The following is a 23,238-nucleotide window of genomic DNA, read 5'->3' as shown; positions in this document are numbered from 1 at the left end:
AACCTACAACCTTGGTCTAAACTGGTATATAATGCTGAATTTTCTGTTTCACATTAAAGAAATTTCCAGGGGAAACACTGGGCATATTTTAAACACATCCTGTATGCTGCAAACATCGGAAGTATGAAGAGAGGTGAGGTTAAAGGTGAGGGAGAATAATTAAAGAAATACATTAGTCAACTTAATGCGTGATTGCCACACACTATTGTGGCACATTTCCCTATATTGCAAAAAGAGTGAACCCTACAGAAATCCTTATTAAATAATTCAGGTAGACATTTGTAAATTAAGCTTAAAATGAATAAGATGTGCTTTTAGATATCTAGTGTTTAAGAAGCAGGGTATGTGTTAACAACAGACACGAACAAGAATATTGCCAGCTCCTGCTGCATGGATAACACCAAGTCTTAAAAAAAAATAATAATAAAAAAAGGCTAAGTAAACAATATTATTTTTGACATTAATACTCTCTGGAAAATTAGATTAAACTGCATAAAGAACAGCTTTGGTATGCCTACGCTTGAGTAACAGCTGGAGGTTTAAATTTGTGTTATGCTAGATTTTCCTTTAAGGTCTGATTCCTCAGATGTGTAGCTCTGTGTAGGTGACGCTTCTTGGGACGTCCTAAATTCTGAATTAAATATATACGCTCTGTATAAACACCGGCATTCACTTGCTCTCGTAGTTCTGAGCATGGATGCAGAGAGACTACAGCAAAGAGACCCTATTAAAAAGTGAGGAAGCAGAATATACTGGTTACCTGTTACTGGTCTTGGTTGCTCGTTCTCCTGTTTGACTGATGCCTGTAAGTGTTACTTCATCGCTTGGCTTCTTTTTTTCTCTTCGACTCAGTGACCGATTAAAGTCTACAGACCAGTCCTAGTAACACACACACACACACACACACACACACACACACACACACACACACACACACACACACACACACACACACACACACACACACACACACACACACACACACACACACACACACGTCACTAATAAAGCAGAAAAGAGGGCCGCTGTGCCTGCATACCAGATTACACCTCTCAATCAGTACAACTGATTAAACAAACATGCATGGTGTGCACGCGCTCACACTCACACAGCGATAAAGCAACTTAGTAAAGAGTGCAATACAGCCCAGATGCTAACAGAGTGTCAGCCAAATGCAAAAGCCACATTCCCCGGGCTGCTGCGAGTCCAAACACATGGATGAAATGTTCACCCATTATTGTAAAATTGTATTTGAGAAATACATGACCTAGCCTGGATTCTTAAACATTAGGTTTTCGATAGAAACATGTTCAATTTAAAAGATCATAACACGAGTTATAATATATATTTCTGCACCAATCTCTTGAACTCATCTCTCTAGCTGTTTGCATATCCAGACTTCTAGTTAGAAGTTTTACATATACCCATCTGCCTTTCTCAGATTAAAATTAGAATATTATGTGGCAGAGGAACTCTCCACCTGGTTGAGAAGACAAAAAACACATTTGACATATTTCTGATCATGCTTATTTATTAGTGTATTTGTCAAATTTATGACTACCAGAAAACTTTTAGGGGATAAAATGCCTCACACAAACAGGCAGTCTCTTCACTAAGTGGCTAAAAGTTTCAATAATTGGCTACAATTGGTTAGTAGTTCCTCAGTAGCTTCCTACGTGGACTTCAGAGAGGTTGTTCTCATCACCGTAGCAACCACAGAAAACCTATGCTGAGAGCTTATACAGGATATTTGTCTCAACAAGTTCTCACTGGTTTGTAAATCAGTTTCACTTTGCTGTTGATTTCCACAATATGTCCTACTTTGTGTGTGCGTGCCCTTTTGATCATCAGTTCATTCTGTATGTGTGATGCACAGCAGGAGAGGAAAAAAACAACAACCCCAAAACACTTCCTGTGTGTGAGAACACTACTGAAATGCTGCACACACTGACCAATGTGAAGGCACTTACTGATTTTGGGTGTTAATTTAAAGCACAGAAGCAGTAAAGTGCTGGTGCATTTTATTTCCAACTGCAAAAACAGCTGTCAGCACCTGGAGTCAGTATTAACACATTCATCATTCCACTGTAGCCTATTGTACTGTAATGCATGCCAGGTTTACCGACATTTGAATGGTCAAAAAATCTCTAATAACTGATTTTACATTACAGCTGTTATGGAAAATCTTTAAATGCTGCTGCTTTTTTTTTTTATTATAATTTTTTTTTACTTCTAAAGAAATTCTATTCAAATTGTAATTGCTTTTGATATTAAAACCCCCCAGGAAATATGGGGGAGTGTACACTACATCTATTGTTGCTAGAACATTAGGAATTGCATGAAACCTTATCAGTGTTGTTAAATCAGAACAGATAAAAATCTCGAACACACACACGCCACTACAAGTAAACGGAGTAGAAGTAAAGATGGGAAAGAACCCAGAAACCCTTGTGACAGCAGCATTAAAGTCAGCCATGTCAAACTCACTATAATGGACCTTCTCTTATGCAAACACAACTGTGATAAGTCCACCTTCTGGATTAGAGCAGAGAGGGAGTGGGTTAGTCAGAAAAATACCAGACTCCCTGGGAAAAGACCACCATTTACCAGCAGGTCACATGCCGAGCTGCTTAATAGAAGTTGTTTCTTGATTAAAGGCTGATCTGCATGCTGTGTTGTACAGCTGGAACAGGAAGCTATAAGGGCTGCATGTTTGTTTATTTATTTATTTATTTATTTATTTTGATCAAATGAAAAATCACAACTTTTGACTTAGGCCTTTGAGATGAGAATTCCAAATTTCTTCAACACATCAATTTTGTATGGAACAACAGGTACATTGATTAAATTCTTGATGAACTGACTCTACATGTTAAGGATCTATTGATGAATTGGTGAGAAAAAGCAATGACTCACTCACACCGTTCATTCAACAATTTAATCATTTGCCTATTGCATGTTTAGTAATTGGGAAATTTCTATTTTGTATAAAATATTACAAAATTCCATTGCTTTTTACTGTGAGTGGGCTTTTGGTTCATTTTTAAATTCTCTCACAGCTTAATTTTTCAATATTGTTTCTTTCCTGCACTTTCCATAGAACTCATGGACAGGTCGAGGTGTGTGCAAAAGAGCACATGGTAAAATCCCACAGCACTGGCCACAGCAAATACAGTGAATAGTGGTGCTCATGCAGAATAAATGTTATTTGTGAAGCATATTTGCATTAAAAGATCGCAATATTAACACTTTTATTTTGCAGCCCTAGAAGCGATGTAAATGATTGGTCAGATTACAACAAAATGATTAAAACTGATCTCCAGAAGCCATTAAGGAATTTATGCCCTGATCACCCAGTTGTTATTTAAACTCATACGGAAGAACCCAGTTAGCACAAAAAGGAATAGAGTCAGTGACTACGTTTACATGGACGGCAGTAATCTAATTATTGACCTTACTCCGAGTAAGATAATGTGATTAAGGTGTTTACATACGTCGCTTTTAGAATACTCCTTTCATGTACCCGTTTTACGTTATAGAACAATTAGATTAACGGCACGTCATTACGTCACTGCGCCACACCGTCCAACATCCCTCCAGAATTTCACGCATCTACACACAGTTCGTCTTCGTTATAGTACCGTATACAGTTTTGGGTGTTTTTATTTAATTTTTTTTAACGAATGCTTTAAGTGCAGTTAATTATTTGTCATGCTATATGTGCTAATAGACAACTGCTTAAAACCGTGGGCTGCGTCCCAAACCGCGTACGTACCGTCTATATAGTAGCCGAGATACATGTATTGTTTCCCCACTACAGGCCTATAGTAGGCAAGTATGCGGTTTGGGACGCAGCCGAACTCTTGTTCGCTGTAAAATGTCGAGAACTGCTGTGTGTGATCGTGTCCTGTCGCAAAATGCGGTGAAAACTCACACAACGTTAATAAATGTGATTAAGGTGTTTACATGTCTGTAATACACGTTGATAATGCGACTAAAACAGGAGTACTCCACCTGTCTTAAATCGATTAGTGTTTACTTCGAGTATGACCTTAATCAGATTAAGGTAATTAAAAACTGCTGTTTACATGGTAGTTTCTTAGAGTATCATCTTAATCAGGTTAATAGTGGATTATTGTTGTCCATGTACTGTGCGACACAGCCAGTGCTCCCATGCCACTTACATGATGACTGGATTAAGAGAAGCTATCTGGCACAGACTCATTTCATATAAAAAGTTTATGCTCCATTTTTTTTTTCCTTCAGACTATTAAAGAGAACGGGTGTGTCAAAAAGGTCAAAAGAAACAGAGAAAGAAAGAAGCAAGAAATCCATTATGCACTCAAGAAAAACAGATGCAAATTCTGGCTATGTGCACAACTGGGTAAATCCTGACAGACTGGTTCTCTCTCTTCTTGCAGCTCAGCTGATACAGAAAGATAAAATTACACTGAACAAAAAGAACTCTTTTACAGATTGGTAAAAATTGAACAGTTTACTCAAAGTAACTGCTACTTACAGATTAGAGACTTTTAGCTGTCTCAAACATACTAGTCTGACCAGATTAGAACAGTGTCTTATTAGTGTGTGTGCGTGTGTACCTCAAACTGGGGCCAGTTCATAGGCATGCCTGGGCCATGGTTGGAACGGAACCATTTCAGATCTTCCTCTGTGTCAGCTGCCTGGATTGTGTCCTCCAATGACTGATACACATCCTGGAACCTGAGAGATGAGAACCACACATTGAGACACCACAAAAAGTGTTACTCAGTGGTTATAAAAGTAGCCTAAGGTCAGTGTGACTGTCATTTGTTACGATTTACACCACAGTGAATTTTCGAATCTGATTGGTCAGAAGTAGTGCAATATTTTCATACAACACCATGGCTCAGACAGTAGGTCCAGCTGTGACATGAACCATAAGTATATAATGAGGGTTTGCCTACCATAGAAAGGTTTATAAAAAGGCATTTTGGCATCACATCAGAATAACGAACCTTTGTGTGATTGGTGTTTGACAGATGCCAAGATCATTCAAGCTATTCAAAAACTATTGCATATTTCTCTGTAACGTCATCTCAACATGGTGATTACAACATATCAACTATCAACAAAGAATAAACATAGTATGAACTGTTTTTGTTAGGGAGTAATTCTTGTGGATGTTAACAATCGCAATAACAGATATATAACAGATAACTGATGTAGGCTATTTTACAACTAAAGAACTTGTTAGCCTAGCTAACTTGCATAGCTGTTCATGTCTTTTGGGATGCTCTCAACTGCATTTTGGAACAAAATTTATAAACGTGTGTGTGTGTGTGTGTGTGTGTGTGTGTGTGTACATAAATATCCAAAAATATCGCTTTTTTTGAAAACACTATCTACGCCATAGGATTATTATGAATAGGATTATATACACAGGAGCTGAACGCTTTAAAAAAAAAAAAAAAAAAAAAAAAAAACAAACACACACACGTTACATGTGAACACAGCCTTAGGTAGCTTCTTGAAAAACTTGCGACATTTCCCATGACTGCCCTTGACAGAAATAGTTTTCTCCCCATTCATGCAGTGTAGCGTAAGCACTAGTGAGAACTAGAGTGTGACTTGCCTGCCGACAAAATTCCCATATTTCATTTTTGTAAAATACGTTATATTTTGCCATAACTTCAGAATTATTGTAAATTGTATATCCTTCAATATAGATATAATTTGATTTAATATATTTGTGAATATACATAAAATTAATTAATATTCGTCAATATATACAGTTGCAATCAAAGTTATTCAACCCCCACTGCAAATCAGGTTTATTGTCAAAATTTACAGACTTTCAGCTGTTGAACAAGCAATGAACAAAATCAAGCAAAAGCAACTGAAATAGTTCAACACAACGAATACTTCAAATGGTTTCGCTGAATTCAACTGAAAAATGGTACGTTTCCTCAGTTTAAACATTTGATCTGTTTTCTATGTTCTATTGTGAATAACATATGGGTTTATGAGATTTGCAAATCATTGCATTCTGTTTTTATTGACACTTCACACAGCATCCCAACTTTTTTGGAAGAGAGATACCCTGCGAATCCTGCAGTCCTGTGCACTTTTACTATAATACAACACACTGTTATGCATAAAGTGTAAAGCTCATCTCTTACTTGTGATTGGTAGAAAGGTCAAGGTGCTGTTTGACATCCAGTAGGACCTCTTTGAAGAAACACAGTCTCTTGTCCTCAAACTGCTGCCACTGTTCAAACACCTGCTCCATGTTCTCCATGTACTGAGGTGTTACCTTATCCAGCTCCTCCAGGGCCTTCTCATAGCGCTCCTTAGTCTGATGCACCCAGCACACACACACACACACCATAATGCCTTCTATTCTGATTTTTCACAAGTAACTAGAGTCACTCATGTTATTATCTCTGTAGGAACAACTTTGCTTGGGAAACTGACCAATTTTCACATTACAAAATGCATACTGTTTATACATATTCACTTTGTGTGGCATTATAAAGCTAAGTGCATTCAAATATTATATTTTTACACTAATTACATTTTGAAGGCAACAAATGTGGCAGCCCTAGTTTGCTCATTTTTGAGCCCAAATTAGCCCCTGCAAGCGGGATCTAAAACACTAGGATAAAAAATTTTTTTAAAGCCTTTAAACAAACTACAATCCGCCCGATTGTCTTGAATACATATTTGCAGACATGCCTGCACAAGCAGACATGCATATACAGTACACACACACACCTTCTGAACATCCTGCTGGCACTTCTCTACTTTGTCTTGGAGCTTTTTCTGGGCCTCTGGATTGTTGTTCTCCATCTTGCTGTTATTCTCCCTGCTGGTGGCCAACTTCTCTTCCTTGCAGGCTGTGTGGTAGGCCTTTTTCATCGTGTCCACCTGAAGAAACAGGGACAGAGTGCTCCTTAAAAGAAATAAAAGACCTGAAATTGTCTCTCGTTCGGTGCTTCTGATGTACACCAGTGTGTCGGTGCAAAAAGTCCCTACAGGATTTCGCGATCGCAGAATTTAATGCAAAAATCACGCAAACGCCACGATATTAGGAGGAGCTTGCAATTTTCCCCTAGATTTGGGCCAAGACGCAACATGCGACGTCATCACAACATACATTCAGCCAAAGCCCTCTTCGCTGCTTTGATTCACCTGTGTCGAACATGAGTATATGATTATTTTGCACGTTTATCGCAGCAATAATAATAATAATAATAATAATAATAATAATAATAATAATAATAATAATAATTATTATTATTAGTTGAAAGTGTAGGATTTATTAAAAAAAAAAAAAAAAAAAAAAAAAGGAGCCTTTTGAAGCTGAAAATAATGTCCGTGTGGCTGTTAACTGAAGTGTGGTTTGGTGCGCTCTTGGCTAAACAAATAAAACCGCCTAAAAATACAAACATCCCCAAACAGTTTTTGCGTTAACTACAGTAAAGACTAGTCAGCTACTCTTCTGAATTACTAGTCAACTAGTGAAAAATGATCCAGTCATGTCGTTAGGGAAAAAAACATGCCCCTAACGTCACTGGTTCTTTGTTTTGTGCTAGCAGCATGAGAGAACTTGAGAGCACTTTTGCAGTGGAAAAGTACAGAATGTTTCCAGTTTAGGTACAAGCACTGTAGGAGCCTATTTGCAAAGCTCAGTTGCTTGTTAAGCTTGAGTATTTCACAATAAAGGATTACCCTTTAAATGTTTATTTTTTTTTTTACATGTTTACATTTGTAAAAACCCATTTTGATACATGTGTATTATTTAAAAGAATATTCTTTATTTGTTACATTGAAATAGATATCAAGGGAAAATTGTGTACTGGCCCTTTAAGAACAGGGGACAGCAGAGAGGCAGCTCATGCACATAAGGAGAGGGAGTCGCACAGTTTCTTCAGTGTTAAGATTTATATTGATAGTGCCTTTTGTTTGTTTTGATTTATGAAGGAGATGAAATTAAAGAAGATATTTTTCAGCTAAATGGAGTGTATGGATTTCATTAATGAACACGGAGCGAGTCAAAACAAAACTTGAACTCGCTGTTATGTGCACCTTAAATCAGTGGTTCCCTAAATCCTATTGAAAGCTAACTGACTAATACAAAACATGAGCTGTTAACACAGTAGTGTGATATTTGTTTCACTAACTATGCAGGGAGATAGGGACTGAACAACCAGCTCAGGAATGTGAGTATCTTTACTAAATAGCCAAAAAAAATAATGTCTTTGAAAAAACTTCCGTGGTTGGGAAAACACTCTGTGTGGTTGTACCTCTTTAAGTTTCTTGGCCCAAGGTTTTTGAGCTTTGCGAAAGCCATCCTCGGCCTCTTTGGTTTCCTTGAACCCGCCGATCATCTGCTTGTGGTAGGCGTCTTTCTGCCAGTTTTTCACTTTTTCAAAGTCCTCACCCATGAGAACACCCTTCATCTCCATGTGGAGATCGCTGACCTTCTCCGCTTCAGTCATCAGGGCACACCAGGCTCGCTCCACCGTCCCGTACTGAGGCCCTGCAATACAACAGAACGTCACACAACAGCCCAACCTCAACATTCAGTTTTAACTACGAGCTACAATCCCAGCCTCTAAATCAGCAACACAAGGACTCAGGGTCTAGGCTGAGAGGAAAAAAACGGTTTGTTGCCAAAATTTATTTTCCCCACCACAATGAAGTAATCACCACCGATCAAATCAGGATGTTCCACAACACAAGCAGCATGCATAACGAGAACAATGCTACCAGTACAAAGTTCAGTGACACCCAACGCAGAAGAATAACAACAAATCTGGAGGACAGCTTCTACAAAAACACAAACAAAACAACCGAGGGAGTGGCTAGGACAGTAACGGTTTTCTGCCTGGATTGTTCCAGCCGTTCCTTATCGCTCCATAAGATCCTCACCTTTGTCTATCAGTTGTCTCCAGCGCTTGGCCCATTCAGTCAACTGCTGTGCGTATGCCTTTTCAATGCGAGCTCGCTCATGGATACAGTTCATCAAGTCATTACATAGACGATTCCCATCATCCAACCGCTTTACAGCTCTTTTGTAATTCCCAACCTGGGCCGCAGAGAAAGAGACCAAAATAACAGTCATGCCAACCGTCAAACTGCAAATGAACAGTGCGATGTGCATATGCGTGTAAATTACCTCCCAAAAACTGTCACTGGACACGTCATTCATAGAGTCAGTGTAGTCAGACATGGCTGCCTTCTTCGATTACCTGAAAAAGAAACGAAACGTTAGAATTTGCTGGTGTACATTTCCAGTTTGACATCACGTCTCTTTTGATTGCAGAACAGGAGCATTATGGATGGAACCACGGCTCGCTTTTGTCACGCTTTAGCTACAGCTATATCCCTGACCGTCATATCCATGCTGGCCTTAAAATGTTAGCAATTTCACACAAACCATTCTGGGATCAGTCAATGTGAAATCCTTTTCAAAACCTTCTGTTGTTGTTAGCTGCGACTCAAATTCAAATACTATGACTTTATATTTAAAGTAGAATTACATACTATGCAATAACCTACAAGACCCAGAAGATTCATTCATATAACGCACTGTTGTTAGGTGGTTTCAGTGTTTTGCAGGAAAATCAAATAAAATGTACATAAAGTAAAATAATGCTTCTCAAAATGAGGTCCAGAGAGACGACTCTCAAGCACCCCCACCCCCGGGTGCTGTGATTTTTTTTATTTAGTTACTACTGTGGAAATCACAACCCACCATTATTAAAATTATTATATTTATTATTCACATTCACAGCATTTAATCCAGAGCGACTTACAGAAATGCATTGATGTCTCATTTTTGGGGAAATGAATAAATAAATCAAACAGACTATGGACTATGAAAACCATAGGACTAAATTCCTGTTACAAAAAGAGTTAACATGCAAGTTAGTACAGCAAAAGACAGTATAAAGTCTTAATAATAATAATAATAATAATAATAATAATAATATCATTATTAGCCGGCTACTGTCTGATTGCTTGAATTGACCGGGTTTAATACGAGCCTCTTCGAATAATAGACCTAATGTGTTCTGGAAAGTTCAGGAATACAAAGCTCTATGGCTCTAAGTACATAAAATATTATTGCACACATTTAGATAATGTTCATTAAATAAATCTGGAATTTATTTTACAGTTAAATGGGTTCCTGACTACTAAATCATACAAACGAACAATACGCTCAAAGATCAAGTAGAAAAGTAACTAACTATGCAATGAGACATGAGTATAGCTTGCTCAGCTGTGCTGTCCTTGAAATCTCAGACAGTGTGTCACTGAGAGCTACGGACTGATCCGCATTAGGGTAGCATTTCAGCTGCTGAGAGGTGTGCTGCCAAAACCAGGGTACAAATGAGAAAGATGAGGAAATCTGTCACTTAAATGTGCAATAGTGACACGGTCATATGAACATGACATGTCACTCACTGGCTTGATGAGAGACATTTGTTCCAGAGGAAGTGATGAAAAATCCTGCCATTCTTGTCTGTTCCTTCACCACTGATTTACACAACACTGGGCTTACACACACACACACACACACACACACACACAATTTCCTGCACACCCGCCCATGGACCTTAACAGAGTAGCAGCAGGGAAACACATACTTTCCACGATTTTATTTCTAAAGGAGTATTACACACAAAGCCAAGAGAAGCAGGAGGAAAAAAGTGGAAGGAGGAACCTTGTTTACACAAGTCAGTCACACGAGCTCCGTGTGTTTACAGGAGTAGCAACCATCAACATGCATGACTCTGAGGCGGTGTACTATGTTGTCTTCACACATAATTGATACACACACCCCACTCAAGCATAAGTTTTTACATAAATATCCTGGAAAGTTGGCCCTAGTTGTTTTGCATCGCACACATCTATCCGGGTCAACCAAACTGAGAAAACTTCTAGCCTATAGGCTCACAATATAAACATGCTTGGTCAGCTACACTTAGAAGACGGAAAGGAGGTGGAAATGAGGCAAACGGGAAAAAGGGGAAGAGAGATGATAAAGCAAAGAATGTCATGCTCTTAAAATAAATAATAATCCAGGAACTGACTCATCATTGAAGCAACACTGCCAAAATAAGTATTCAGAACTATATTTACAGCAGTGTGTAAATTCCTGAGAGAGTAAAGATTTGTGTGAGACAGTGAGTATTCCCTGGAATCCAGATTCCATACACACAGGTTTTGTAAGTCAGAGCACACCCATTGGGAAGCTTTTCCGTTACTTGAACGAGCCCTGCAACGGGACGCTGCTGACAGAGACTCCTCTGTCACACTCATCCACCACCATTCAAGCATCATTTCCTCTCTGCCTCAGATGCTCTCGGTCATCCAAGCAGTGTCAGCTCCCAGCAGGGCGGTCCCCGACTAAGGGCTTTCCACACCCATTAGTCTGTTAATTTATCTGGTGTGGCTTGTTTTCACAATGTACATACCAAGAAGCAAACAAAAACAAAAATCTGATGGGGCATGTAGGAGGTCTTGGGGATGATTATTTTTGTATATACACAAAACTTTCATTAATTAGTTAGAAAGACACTAATGCAAAAAGGTAAACAAATATTTTGGCAAGTGCTCATATTAATCATGGAAATCTACCAAGAACAGTCTTAATAAATGCGTTTTTATATTTTTTATACACACACACACACACACACACACACACACACACACACACACACACACACACACACACACACACACACACGCACACATAAATAATTAGCTTAAAATTTTAACCATATTCTGCATTTATTTGCATTTCTGAAGCACTTCAGCCCTGTCCTTTGGCTCAGATTCTTCCTCACAGGGCATTTAATCAGCTCATATCTACAATAAAATAAAAAAAATACAGCCTGCAACCCAAAAATACAGCAGGTTCTAGTCACTCACTGCAGCTAGGGCAATTCAGGGTCAAATCTCTTTCAAACTGAAATCACACTAGAGCTCGACTCTAACTGGACCATGTCCACTTTGCTCAGATGGTCTCGGACCGGTTGTTTTGGTTCACCACAGAGTAATCGTCGTGTGCTGTGTGAATGCAGCCTCAGGCAATCTTATAAAACATTTACTCTCAGGATGCTTTCACACGTTTTAGTTTGGTTTAGTTTCATAATCTACAATCCAAAAATAAAGAAAGTAAGTAAAAAAGGAGGAGGCGCTTAAAAATTTACAAGTGTTTTTTACCCAAAATGCCAGCATATAGAGCTCAGACATTAACCCAATTTTTGGAAGATCACGAGAGCGAACCCTGACGATGCTACAGCCAAACTGACTGTGCTCTCTGTGCAGGAGGGATGGCATACTGTCTGTCAATCACAGCGACCCTGGCAAATTGTGGGTGTCTGTGAGCTTATGTATGAGACAAGGGCAAATAGCATGTTACTCCAGTTGTGTTACACCGCCCTGTGATGCAACACATCACAAGATTGATGTTGGCTGGCATCACCTGTCTCAGAGGAAGCACATGGCAGCCTTCACCAGTTCTGGTTCGTAGCTGATGACAATGGGAGGGTGGGTGCGAATTGGCAAACTGAGGGGGGGAAAAAACAAAACAACCTCCTAACCCATAGAATATGTCTAGGATGGTATTGCAGGTGGCTCCATGCTAACTGCTTGCAAAAATGATAAAGTAGTTGTTTAAATGTTTAAACGTTTGGCTATATAAGCAACCAAGGGGGAGGCATTCGTTTTTTGTTTTTTTTTACTGTGCTCTCTGGTCAAGTGAAAAAGCATCAGTTTGAAAGAGAGCCCTGCTGTACAGCTGCACTTAAAAGACATTTTGAAAAATGATTAGTGAAACTCTTTCATTCAGGCCTGTTTACTTTCATTGTGCATTAATTGTACTTGCTGGTGGTAACAGTAATTCTAAAAATACTTGAGGTAACCTGGCCTCTTGATTGAACATGAAAGATTCCTGCAACATTCTGGTCATACATTGGTAAATGTGTATGTGGTTTTTTTTTTTTTTTTTTAAACTGTTAGTGTAGCTATAGTCGGCATTACCATGAACAGTTATTGCTTTGCCATGTGGTATCTATGGGAATGTATTCTGGGGCTTTTGGTTTGCACTTCAGTAAACCCGAACGTGGTTTCTCTATACACAGCCGAGTTTATATTTCTGGCTACACCCATCAATTCACTTGCAAAACAAACCATTTTAATGCATGAAATGAATACATGCAAATAATCAACTGACAAAAGTCTTCAAGCTGATCAAGACGGTTACGAACAATTAGTCATACTTGGTCACATGAATGGAAGTGTAATGTTTACTGCTTCTACATCTCATGTTTGCTCATACTCTGTACTCAAATCAGATGTAATATTTTTGTGATTTACGCCAAGATAAAATGGATAAGCCTGATCAATGAGCGTGTGCGGATGAACGTTATTTCAGTGCTGGTCTAGATCAAGTTATTGCCAGTTCAGAATTAGGACCCAGGATGTTGCTGCAAATCCAACACACAGAGACACACGCGCCACAAATAGCCTGGCTGTTAAAGGTGATCATATATTTATCACAGTAAGGAGTTCCCCTTACAGCAAAAAAGCATATTAGTGAAGCCAGATCTTCTCATGGGGGAAAGACTGATGATTATGAGTGTGTGTCTGCTGTGGCTGATTCATCACCTCTCCTAGCAATATAATCTTGAATCAGCAGCTTCTTCAAGTTCCCTCCTACTGAACACAAACACACATTTACATCCTTGGCAACAAGCAACAGTGCCACATAGTTACAAAAACACTGTCACACAGACCCTTTACACAAGACGTCACTTGACAACGTGCAACGAATGAAGTATTTATTCCAAACAATTCCATCTACAGTGGCTTATTTAGTTTTAGTGATACTGACATGGTATTTGATGCATTTTACTGCAAAGCTCAACAATGAACTCTCTAAAAAAAAATTTTAAACTGAGCAGGTCAGTCTGAGTTTAACAGAAAGGACAAACCAGGTGTGTGTGTCATGGTCACACCTACGGTCTGACTAGTGATGGAAAAAAGTAAACAAACTCAAAATGATCAAAGATCATACAAGCATGGAGAACAGGAAGAACAGGAAGCCAGACATAAATAACCAGTTTAAAACATTTTATCTAACTTTTTTTTGGGGTCAATCTAATTATCCACAACACAATGTTTTTTTTGTCCTTTTGCTCAACTTAGCACCTCATATCTAGATCCTGACCAAGACCACCTCACTCAGATAGTCTTGGACTGGTCATTCTGGGAACACGGGTTCGATTACTGTGTTCTTACCTGCCCAAATTGAAATGGAAAACATACCAGGGCTCCATTCAGACGGGCCATAATCTGTATATGTAAAAGCATCCTTGGCATCAATAACTGTGCTTAAATTATTACAGACTAATAATCTGATATCAGAATAATCTAATAATCTGCTATTTCTTCTTCTCCTTGTCTGTTGCATGCAACATAGCTATCGATGTGTAATCTGATGGATGAAATTTGTGATTCACTATTAGTCCTTCACTTTAACCGACAAGCACACAGGCCACACCTCCTTCACTGTGACTGACAGGCACACAGATTTGTTTTGATTCAGTTGTGAATGTTTTCTGACTTAGTAAAACTTTACACTGCTACCACTGCCCACACAGGGCTTAAGACGCTGGACTACTGATCAGAAGGTCATGAGTTCAGATCCCTGCCAATATGCCACTGCTGGGCCCTTGAGCAAAGCCCTAAACCCTCAACTGCTTGGTTGCATGAATGAGATAAAGTCGCTCTGGACAAGGGCATCTGCCAAATGCCATGAATGTAAATGCTACACTCTAAATTGAAGAATCCGTCACTTAAAAAAAAAAAAAAAAAAAAAAAAAAAAAAAAACTTAAAACTTAAACTTGGAGTCAATTTTCAGTCTCACCTGTGCATTAAAGCCAACTCCCAGCAGGGCTGGACAACTCAAACTCGTTAGCTAGTCCACTGGACAAGTAAAAGCTACAGTATGCTTGACCAGTCCCATGATTTGGTTTGCCTGACCAGGCTTAAAAGGGATAGAGAAAATAATATTATATGATAAGTAAGAAAATTAAAACGTTAATACAGACTAAGAAAAACAAATGCATACAGGATTATCCTCCTTTTTTCAGGTGCACTTTTATGCTGCGAATCTCCTGTTCTACTACATCCCAAAGATGTCCTATTGAATTCAGATCCGGTGACAGGGAAGGCCGCTGAAGAACACTGAAATCATTGTGATGTTCATGAAACCAGTCTGAGACGACTTGTGCTGTGCGACATGCTGCATTATCATGCTGGAAGTAACCGTTAGAAGATCTTAAATTGTGGCCATGAAAGGATGCACATGTTCAGCAACAATACTCAAATAGACCGTGGCATTCAAGCGATGATTGATCAGTATTAAATGGGCCCAAAGTGTGCCATTACACCACCTCCACCAGCCTGGACTGTTAACACAAGACATGTTGGAGGCATGGCTTCATGCTGTTGGCACCAAATTCGGACCCTACCACCTGTGTGCCTCAGCACAAATCGAGATCCATCAGACCAAGCGACGTTTTTCCAGTCTTTATCTGTCCAGATTTGGTGAGTCTCTGCAACCTCAGCTTTCTGTTCTCTGCTGACAGAAGTGGAACCTGATGTGGTCTGCTCCTGTTGTAGCCTATCCACCTCAAGGATAGACGTGTTGTGTATTCTTAGCTGTATTTCTCCTCAACACAAATACCGAGTGGTTATCTGACTTACCGTAGCCTGTCTGCCAGGAGATCAGAAGTTATAGAAATACTCGAACCAGCCTGTCTGGCATGAGCAATCATGCCAATGAGATCACATTTTTCCCTCATTCCAACGGTTGGTGTGAAAATTACCTGAAGCTGCTGATACAAAGCTGTATCTGCATGATTTTATGCACTGCGCTGCTGCCATACGATTGGATGATTAAATAACTGCATGAATGAGTATGTGTACAGTATGTGTTCCTAATAAAAGTGCTCAGTTAAGTGTATTACAGATATGACATTTCTAAATACATCGTCCTGCTGTGAGAAAAGGAGAACAGAAATACACATCAAATCTACTAAACGTGTATGAGCAAAACAGAGCAATCAAGCTGCAAGCTACCACATCAAAAAAAAAAAAAACACCCATATAAAACACTGATACAATTACTAGTTTACACACACCCCAATATTTATGACCGTCTTTTACTGAAAACCATGAGAAGGACTCAAGAACTCCCAACGATCAATAAACCCGAAGTTCTCATTATGCAGCAGGATTCTTAAGAAATTACAACACGGAAAGCAAACACAGGCCCCTAACACAGGGCACTTGATCATGTGAGCACTGCAGAAAAGACCTGAGGCCGAAGGCTCTCTGATAAGCACTGAAGACGCTACGACTCAAACCTGTTTAAAGTGCACACACACTATGATTTCAGTTATCAGACGGACATACTCGACATTCTGAGAACTGGTTCATGCTTAAGAGCCTCTGTGGAGAAATCAAGAGTGCCTCAGACCTTTTCACACAAACCGCGTCAAGGCTGAAATCCGAGTGCTTGGTGAGGTCAGGATCATCACCGAGGCTCATTCGAGTTGCTGTTCTACACATTTCTGATGGAGGACAGAGTGAGTTTCGTGTTATCGCCATCAAGAAACTTATCAAGATTGAAAATGTATTTTAGCAAATTGTGTGACCACAAGTGACTGAATGTGACAATAAGCAAAAGATAAGGACAGATAACATAAGATGAGAGTGGGATTTTAATAATGATGATTTAATAACGTTCATAATGAGTTACTCTTTGTGATGGACCGCTAAATGTAAATGTCCTTGAAAAGGTCCTGGATCACTGGACAACTTGGAGGACCCAAACCTGGGCATCTTGTATCCCCCGTCTCCATCCTACTCCACCTAACGGAGTAATTAAAATCAACCAAGCCATACCTTTTTTGCTGGTGAATAACAAACCATACTAAACGTCATTTCACAGAAATGGCTAATTATTGTTGTTTCTAGTCATACTTTATATTCCTTCAAAGAAGAAAAAGTGCATGCGGCTACGCTGGTGCGTGAAGAATACCTGAGAGAGATCACGTGAATTTCCAATAGTAAAAAGCAACAAGCAAAGTCAAAGTGTCATCACTGAGCACCAAAAAAACAAAAACAAACAAACAAAAAAAAAACCCATGCACAAAAAGTCAAACTTATGTCATAATACATGATATTTTCTACAATAAACAGTTCACATTGGAATTCCTAATTTCACACCACCACAAACAACTGCCTATGGGTAAAGAGATTATGTCTGCGGTAATCTAATTACAGTGCGAGTCAACTGCAAGCACGCAAACAAATAGAGAAAACCGTCAATGAGAAGAGCTAAACAAAGTCTCGCACAACGATTCACAGCTGCCCAGATATTTAACATGGTGCAAAACTTCTACACACCAATATTTGTGGTCCAGGATTTCATTGCACAAGATGCTGATTTGAGGGAAGTGTTCCTAGTACCAACCTGCACCGTCAGTCACACGTGGATATGGAAAGTCAAATCAGTCTCTAAAGGTGAGCATTTATAACAGCACTATATCTGAACACTTCTTGTGCAATGCGTGTAAAGTCAATAACAAAAGCAACAGGGAGCACCCATGAGGTGACTGCTCAACTGTTTTACCTTATTGGGAAATTTCTCCTACATTCCTAAAGAGATGCAAGTCGGCCGAGGTTCGCTGGCCCTACATGACCTCTCTCTAATTCCCTCGTGCAATTCGTTGCGAGTGTCCCGGGTGCAGCTGTACTGTCAGCTACACACACATATGACAATTGTGGGAACATCAGCAGACATTTTTGTACTCAGCCTGTGCTAGAAATATTCCACTGGGTTTCAGTCAGCCCCCCAGCCACTGCCGCTGCCTCAGAGCAGAACCAAAAGTAACACGCTGTACAGTTTGCTCGGCTCAGATGGCACAGACTGTTAACTCATGCCATCAATATAAAATAGTCAGATAATATTCTAATTGTTTTGTGATTTTCCCCAATTACAAAGTCTCCAAATCCCCCCCCCCTCCCTCTCTCACACACACACCCTCATAATGAAATAACAGCCAGATGGATGATCATTACGTTATTGTCTCACAACTCCAGTCCAGGGGACACACTGACCTGATACATTTAAAACTTTCCTTACTTTGTTGCAATTCATCACTACATGAGACAGCCATATGATGGCGGTAGCTACGCGTGATGGATGACGGAATGGCGGTAGCTACGCGTGATGGATGACGGAATGGCGGTAGCTACGCGTGATGGATGACGGAATGGCGGTAGCTACGCGTGATGGATGACGGAATGGCGGTAGCTACGCGTGATGGATGACGGAATGGCGGTAGCTACGCGTGATGGATGACGGAATGGCGGTAGCTACGCGTGATGGATGACGGAATGGCGGTAGCTACGCGTGATGGATGACGGAATGGCGGTAGCTACGCGTGATGGATGACGGAATGGCGGTAGCTACGCGTGATGGATGACGGAATGGCGGTAGCTACGCGTGATGGATGACGGAATGGCGGTAGCTACGCGTGATGGATGACGGAATGGCGGTAGCTACGCGTGATGGATGACGGAATGGCGGTAGCTACGCGTGATGGATGACGGAATGGCGGTAGCTACGCGTGATGGATGACGGAATGGCGGTAGCTACGCGTGATGGATGACGGAATGGCGGTAGCTACGCGTGATGGATGACGGAATGGCGGTAGCTACGCGTGATGGATGACGGAATGGCGGTAGCTACGCGTGATGGATGACGGAATGGCGGTAGCTACGCGTGATGGATGACGGAATGGCGGTAGCTACGCGTGATGGATGACGGAATGGCGGTAGCTACGCGTGATGGATGACGGAATGGCGGTAGCTACGCGTGATGGATGACGGAATGGCGGTAGCTACGCGTGATGGATGACGGAATGGCGGTAGCTACGCGTGATGGATGACGGAATGGCGGTAGCTACGCGTGATGGATGACGGAATGGCGGTAGCTACGCGTGATGGATGACGGAATGGCGGTAGCTACGCGTGATGGATGACGGAATGGCGGTAGCTACGCGTGATGGATGACGGAATGGCGGTAGCTACGCGTGATGGATGACGGAATGGCGGTAGCTACGCGTGATGGATGACGGAATGGCGGTAGCTACGCGTGATGGATGACGGAATGGCGGTAGCTACGCGTGATGGATGACGGAATGGCGGTAGCTACGCGTGATGGATGACGGAATGGCGGTAGCTACGCGTGATGGATGACGGAATGGCGGTAGCTACGCGTGATGGATGACGGAATGGCGGTAGCTACGCGTGATGGATGACGGAATGGCGGTAGCTACGCGTGATGGATGACGGAATGGCGGTAGCTACGCGTGATGGATGACGGAATGGCGGTAGCTACGCGTGATGGATGACGGAATGGCGGTAGCTACGCGTGATGGATGACGGAATGGCGGTAGCTACGCGTGATGGATGACGGAATGGCGGTAGCTACGCGTGATGGATGACGGAATGGCGGTAGCTACGCGTGATGGATGACGGAATGGCGGTAGCTACGCGTGATGGATGACGGAATGGCGGTAGCTACGCGTGATGGATGACGGAATGGCGGTAGCTACGCGTGATGGATGACGGAATGGCGGTAGCTACGCGTGATGGATGACGGAATGGCGGTAGCTACGCGTGATGGATGACGGAATGGCGGTAGCTACGCGTGATGGATGACGGAATGGCGGTAGCTACGCGTGATGGATGACGGAATGGCGGTAGCTACGCGTGATGGATGACGGAATGGCGGTAGCTACGCGTGATGGATGACGGAATGGCGGTAGCTACGCGTGATGGATGACGGAATGGCGGTAGCTACGCGTGATGGATGACGGAATGGCGGTAGCTACGCGTGATGGATGACGGAATGGCGGTAGCTACGCGTGATGGATGACGGAATGGCGGTAGCTACGCGTGATGGATGACGGAATGGCGGTAGCTACGCGTGATGGATGACGGAATGGCGGTAGCTACGCGTGATGGATGACGGAATGGCGGTAGCTACGCGTGATGGATGACGGAATGGCGGTAGCTACGCGTGATGGATGACGGAATGGCGGTAGCTACGCGTGATGGATGACGGAATGGCGGTAGCTACGCGTGATGGATGACGGAATGGCGGTAGCTACGCGTGATGGATGACGGAATGGCGGTAGCTACGCGTGATGGATGACGGAATGGCGGTAGCTACGCGTGATGGATGACGGAATGGCGGTAGCTACGCGTGATGGATGACGGAATGGCGGTAGCTACGCGTGATTGATGACGGAACGGCGGTAGATTCCTGACCGATAGATTACTGATGGTCGATTCTGGGTAAATGTATGCCTGTGTATGTATGCCTTCTCTCACCGCCTCCTACATTCTAGTACAGATGGAAAGAAGACGTCATAATGAAGGGAAACACTACCAAAATAACAAAGAGTTGAAAGGTTGCACATCATGGCTGTGGGCTTTTCCATCTTACTTCCTGATTCCCCATAAACTCAAATCCTCACGCTTTAATGCTCAACAAAAGCAGGAACCACTGTGGCACAAGGCTGCTTTCACTTCTTCTTAACACATACCGCTGCTCCTGAGACGTAAAAGGCTGATTATCACAGAAGTACCAAACCCTAAACTGTTTGTCTTGAATGTTTCTAGTCAAGGTTACACTTTATCGACGTCAAGATTAACACACGCTAACAAATATAGGCTAAGATTGTATGTCCATTTGTAGTAATGACAGCTGATTCACATCTTTCAAGGTTATGTTGGCTAGGACAAAGGGCTTTAAAAAGACAAACGTCCATCTTGAACACAGACTCAAGGTTAAATCAACAAATCCGAGCACCTCTCAGACAGTTAAATACAGGTTATCTACTTAAAGACGTATTTTGAGAGAGGTGTATACACCTGGGGAAAATATACATTGCAAGGAACTTCTGACAGCAGACCGAAGTCTGGTCTGAAACGGCTCAATACTCCCTTTAGAAGTGCGCTATATGGAGGTCTAACCCAACGGCTTCTACCCCTTACATAGTGCACTGCATGTCCAGCAGGAGGTGATTTGGTATTACACCCATGAAGATTTTAACATTGCCCTGCCCCGCCTGTCTAATGCTGGTTTAGTCAGCTATCGCAAGACAAAAAAAAAAAACACAAGTCTAATATCCGGAAACCACCAACAAAACTTAAGTAATAATAATAAAATAATTAAAACCCCCACACATTACTTATAAATGTAAAAACTTTTAAAAACAGCAGTAGTAGTAGCAGCAGCAGTAGTAGTATGCTACACAGTGGTGCAATGACAGCAAAATGAAGCATGGTTTCTAAGTAGAACACATATGTTTGGTTAGATACTTACAGCTGGTGTACCACGTACATGTTCAGTTTGATTTTTATACACCTGAAGAGTTTTTAAAGCTTTAAATCCTTAACCTCCAGCTAAGCATTGAGTAGTTAGCTAGGGCACGTCTCCAAGCCCAAACGCTGTCCATCCGAGCAACACGGACATGTTAAAACATTTGACAAGTTTTCTGTTGTGCTTTATAATGTATTTAGCGGTCATAAAGTCGAGAAAACATTTATAATCAACTTCAAACAGCGAACCTGGTTGTTAGAGGAAAAAAAAAAAGTTATCAGGTAATCTGACACAGAAAAGCCGTTTAATCACATAGCTTAACGCGGCTAACTAAGCAGGCTAGCGACTAATGTTAGCTGGATATTCACAGCCTCCAAACAGACTAATACGAAAGCATTTTAATGACAAAGTTCGGTTCCAGACACACTATAAACATGGTGTTAGACATCTACTTTACCTTGGTCCAATCTAAACGAGAAATTGTGCGTAAATACAGAGCCTTGTTAGATAGGTCATACACTTCTTGCTCCCTTCTTCACAGCCGCTTCACAGCTGCTCCATAGCCGAATGCCTGGACAGGCAGCAAGGGATACTGGCAAAAAGTTAGTTTGACGTTGGACGTTCGACATTCGCAGAAATACGGAAATTAAGGGACCGTCTCTAAAGTTACATACGACATTTTTATACACCATTTCTAACTTCAATAGCATTTGAAGGGAATGATGTACGGTCAAATAACCAACTGGAAAGTGTTCATCTAAGGTGTCAACCTTTTAGATTTTTGATATTTAATAAAATATACTATTAAATCATATGTAAATTAGATATGAATTTCACTAGAGAATGGGTCCATACACAAAATATACTATAAATTAAAGCTCAATAGCATTTGAAGGGAATGACTTACAGTCACACAACCAACTGGAAAGTGTTCATATAGGTGTCAGGTATCACACACACCTTTTAGATTTTTGATATTTATTAAAAATGAGCTATTAAATCACATGTAAATTAGATATGAATTTCACTGCAGAATGGACCCATGCACAAAATATACCATAATTTAAAGCTCAATAGCATTTGAAGGGAACGACTTACAGTCACATAACTCACTGTAAAGTGTTCATATAGGTGTCAACTATAAGGCACACCTCTTAGATTTTTGATATTTAGCAAAATAAACTATTAAATCATATTTAAATATTGCCATATATTTCACTACAGAATGGGCTCATTTATTAAATACCAAAAATCTAAAAGATGTGCATTGTAGCTGACTCCTACATGAACACTTTCCAGTTGCTTATATGACTGTAAGTCATTCCCTTCAAATGCTATTGAAGTTACAAACGTGTTTAACAACGTCGTATATAACCTTAGAGACGATCCCTTAATTTCTGCATATCTGCGAATATCTAACGTCCAACCAACTTTATTCCAGTGCAGGGGATCTGGTGATGTCTCGCGGCTTGCGAATGAATCGGCTCTTTTGAATGATTCTTTTTTGGGAGGAACTCGAGAGAATCGATTCATAAGTACGAAGTAATGAAATCTTTGTCAAATGGGGCATTTTATAATACAAAAAATACCTTATGCTCGGTTATTACATTACATCACACAGAGGTCGGAATAGCAGCATGTAGATTGCTCCTGTATGTTGTTTGTTCTTAAGGAAATGAATCAAAAACGGGTCATTCAAAACGCAACTGAATGAAGTGAATCATAATGCTCGGTCCCAACAGGATCCTCCTCTGGGAGGCAGGGTTGCCAG

General features: G+C 40.9%; 1 protein-coding gene across 2 annotated transcripts in view; it reads right to left on the bottom strand.

The window, feature by feature from the left end:
- The window catches only part of pacsin2 (protein kinase C and casein kinase substrate in neurons 2), a 28,204-nt gene extending 6,111 nt beyond the window's left edge, over positions 1–22,093 (bottom strand). For both annotated transcript variants that reach the window (XM_017494124.3, XM_017494125.3), the window contains exons 1-8: positions 21,925–22,093; positions 9,164–9,236; positions 8,917–9,073; positions 8,289–8,524; positions 6,757–6,909; positions 6,162–6,337; positions 4,602–4,722; positions 761–879 (exon numbers count right to left, since the gene is read on the bottom strand). In XM_017494124.3, the coding sequence (XP_017349613.1) occupies positions 761–879; positions 4,602–4,722; positions 6,162–6,337; positions 6,757–6,909; positions 8,289–8,524; positions 8,917–9,073; positions 9,164–9,217 (1,016 nt within the window). In that variant the 5' untranslated portion in view covers positions 9,218–9,236; positions 21,925–22,093. The remainder of the gene's footprint in view (positions 1–760; positions 880–4,601; positions 4,723–6,161; positions 6,338–6,756; positions 6,910–8,288; positions 8,525–8,916; positions 9,074–9,163; positions 9,237–21,924) is intronic.
- Between the last annotated feature and the right edge of the window lie 1,145 nt (positions 22,094–23,238).

Source organism: Ictalurus punctatus, chromosome 19 (assembly GCF_001660625.3).
Source record: "Ictalurus punctatus breed USDA103 chromosome 19, Coco_2.0, whole genome shotgun sequence".
In the NCBI taxonomy this organism is placed as follows: domain Eukaryota; kingdom Metazoa; phylum Chordata; class Actinopteri; order Siluriformes; family Ictaluridae; genus Ictalurus; species Ictalurus punctatus.
This window is presented reverse-complemented; position numbering and strand designations above follow the sequence as displayed.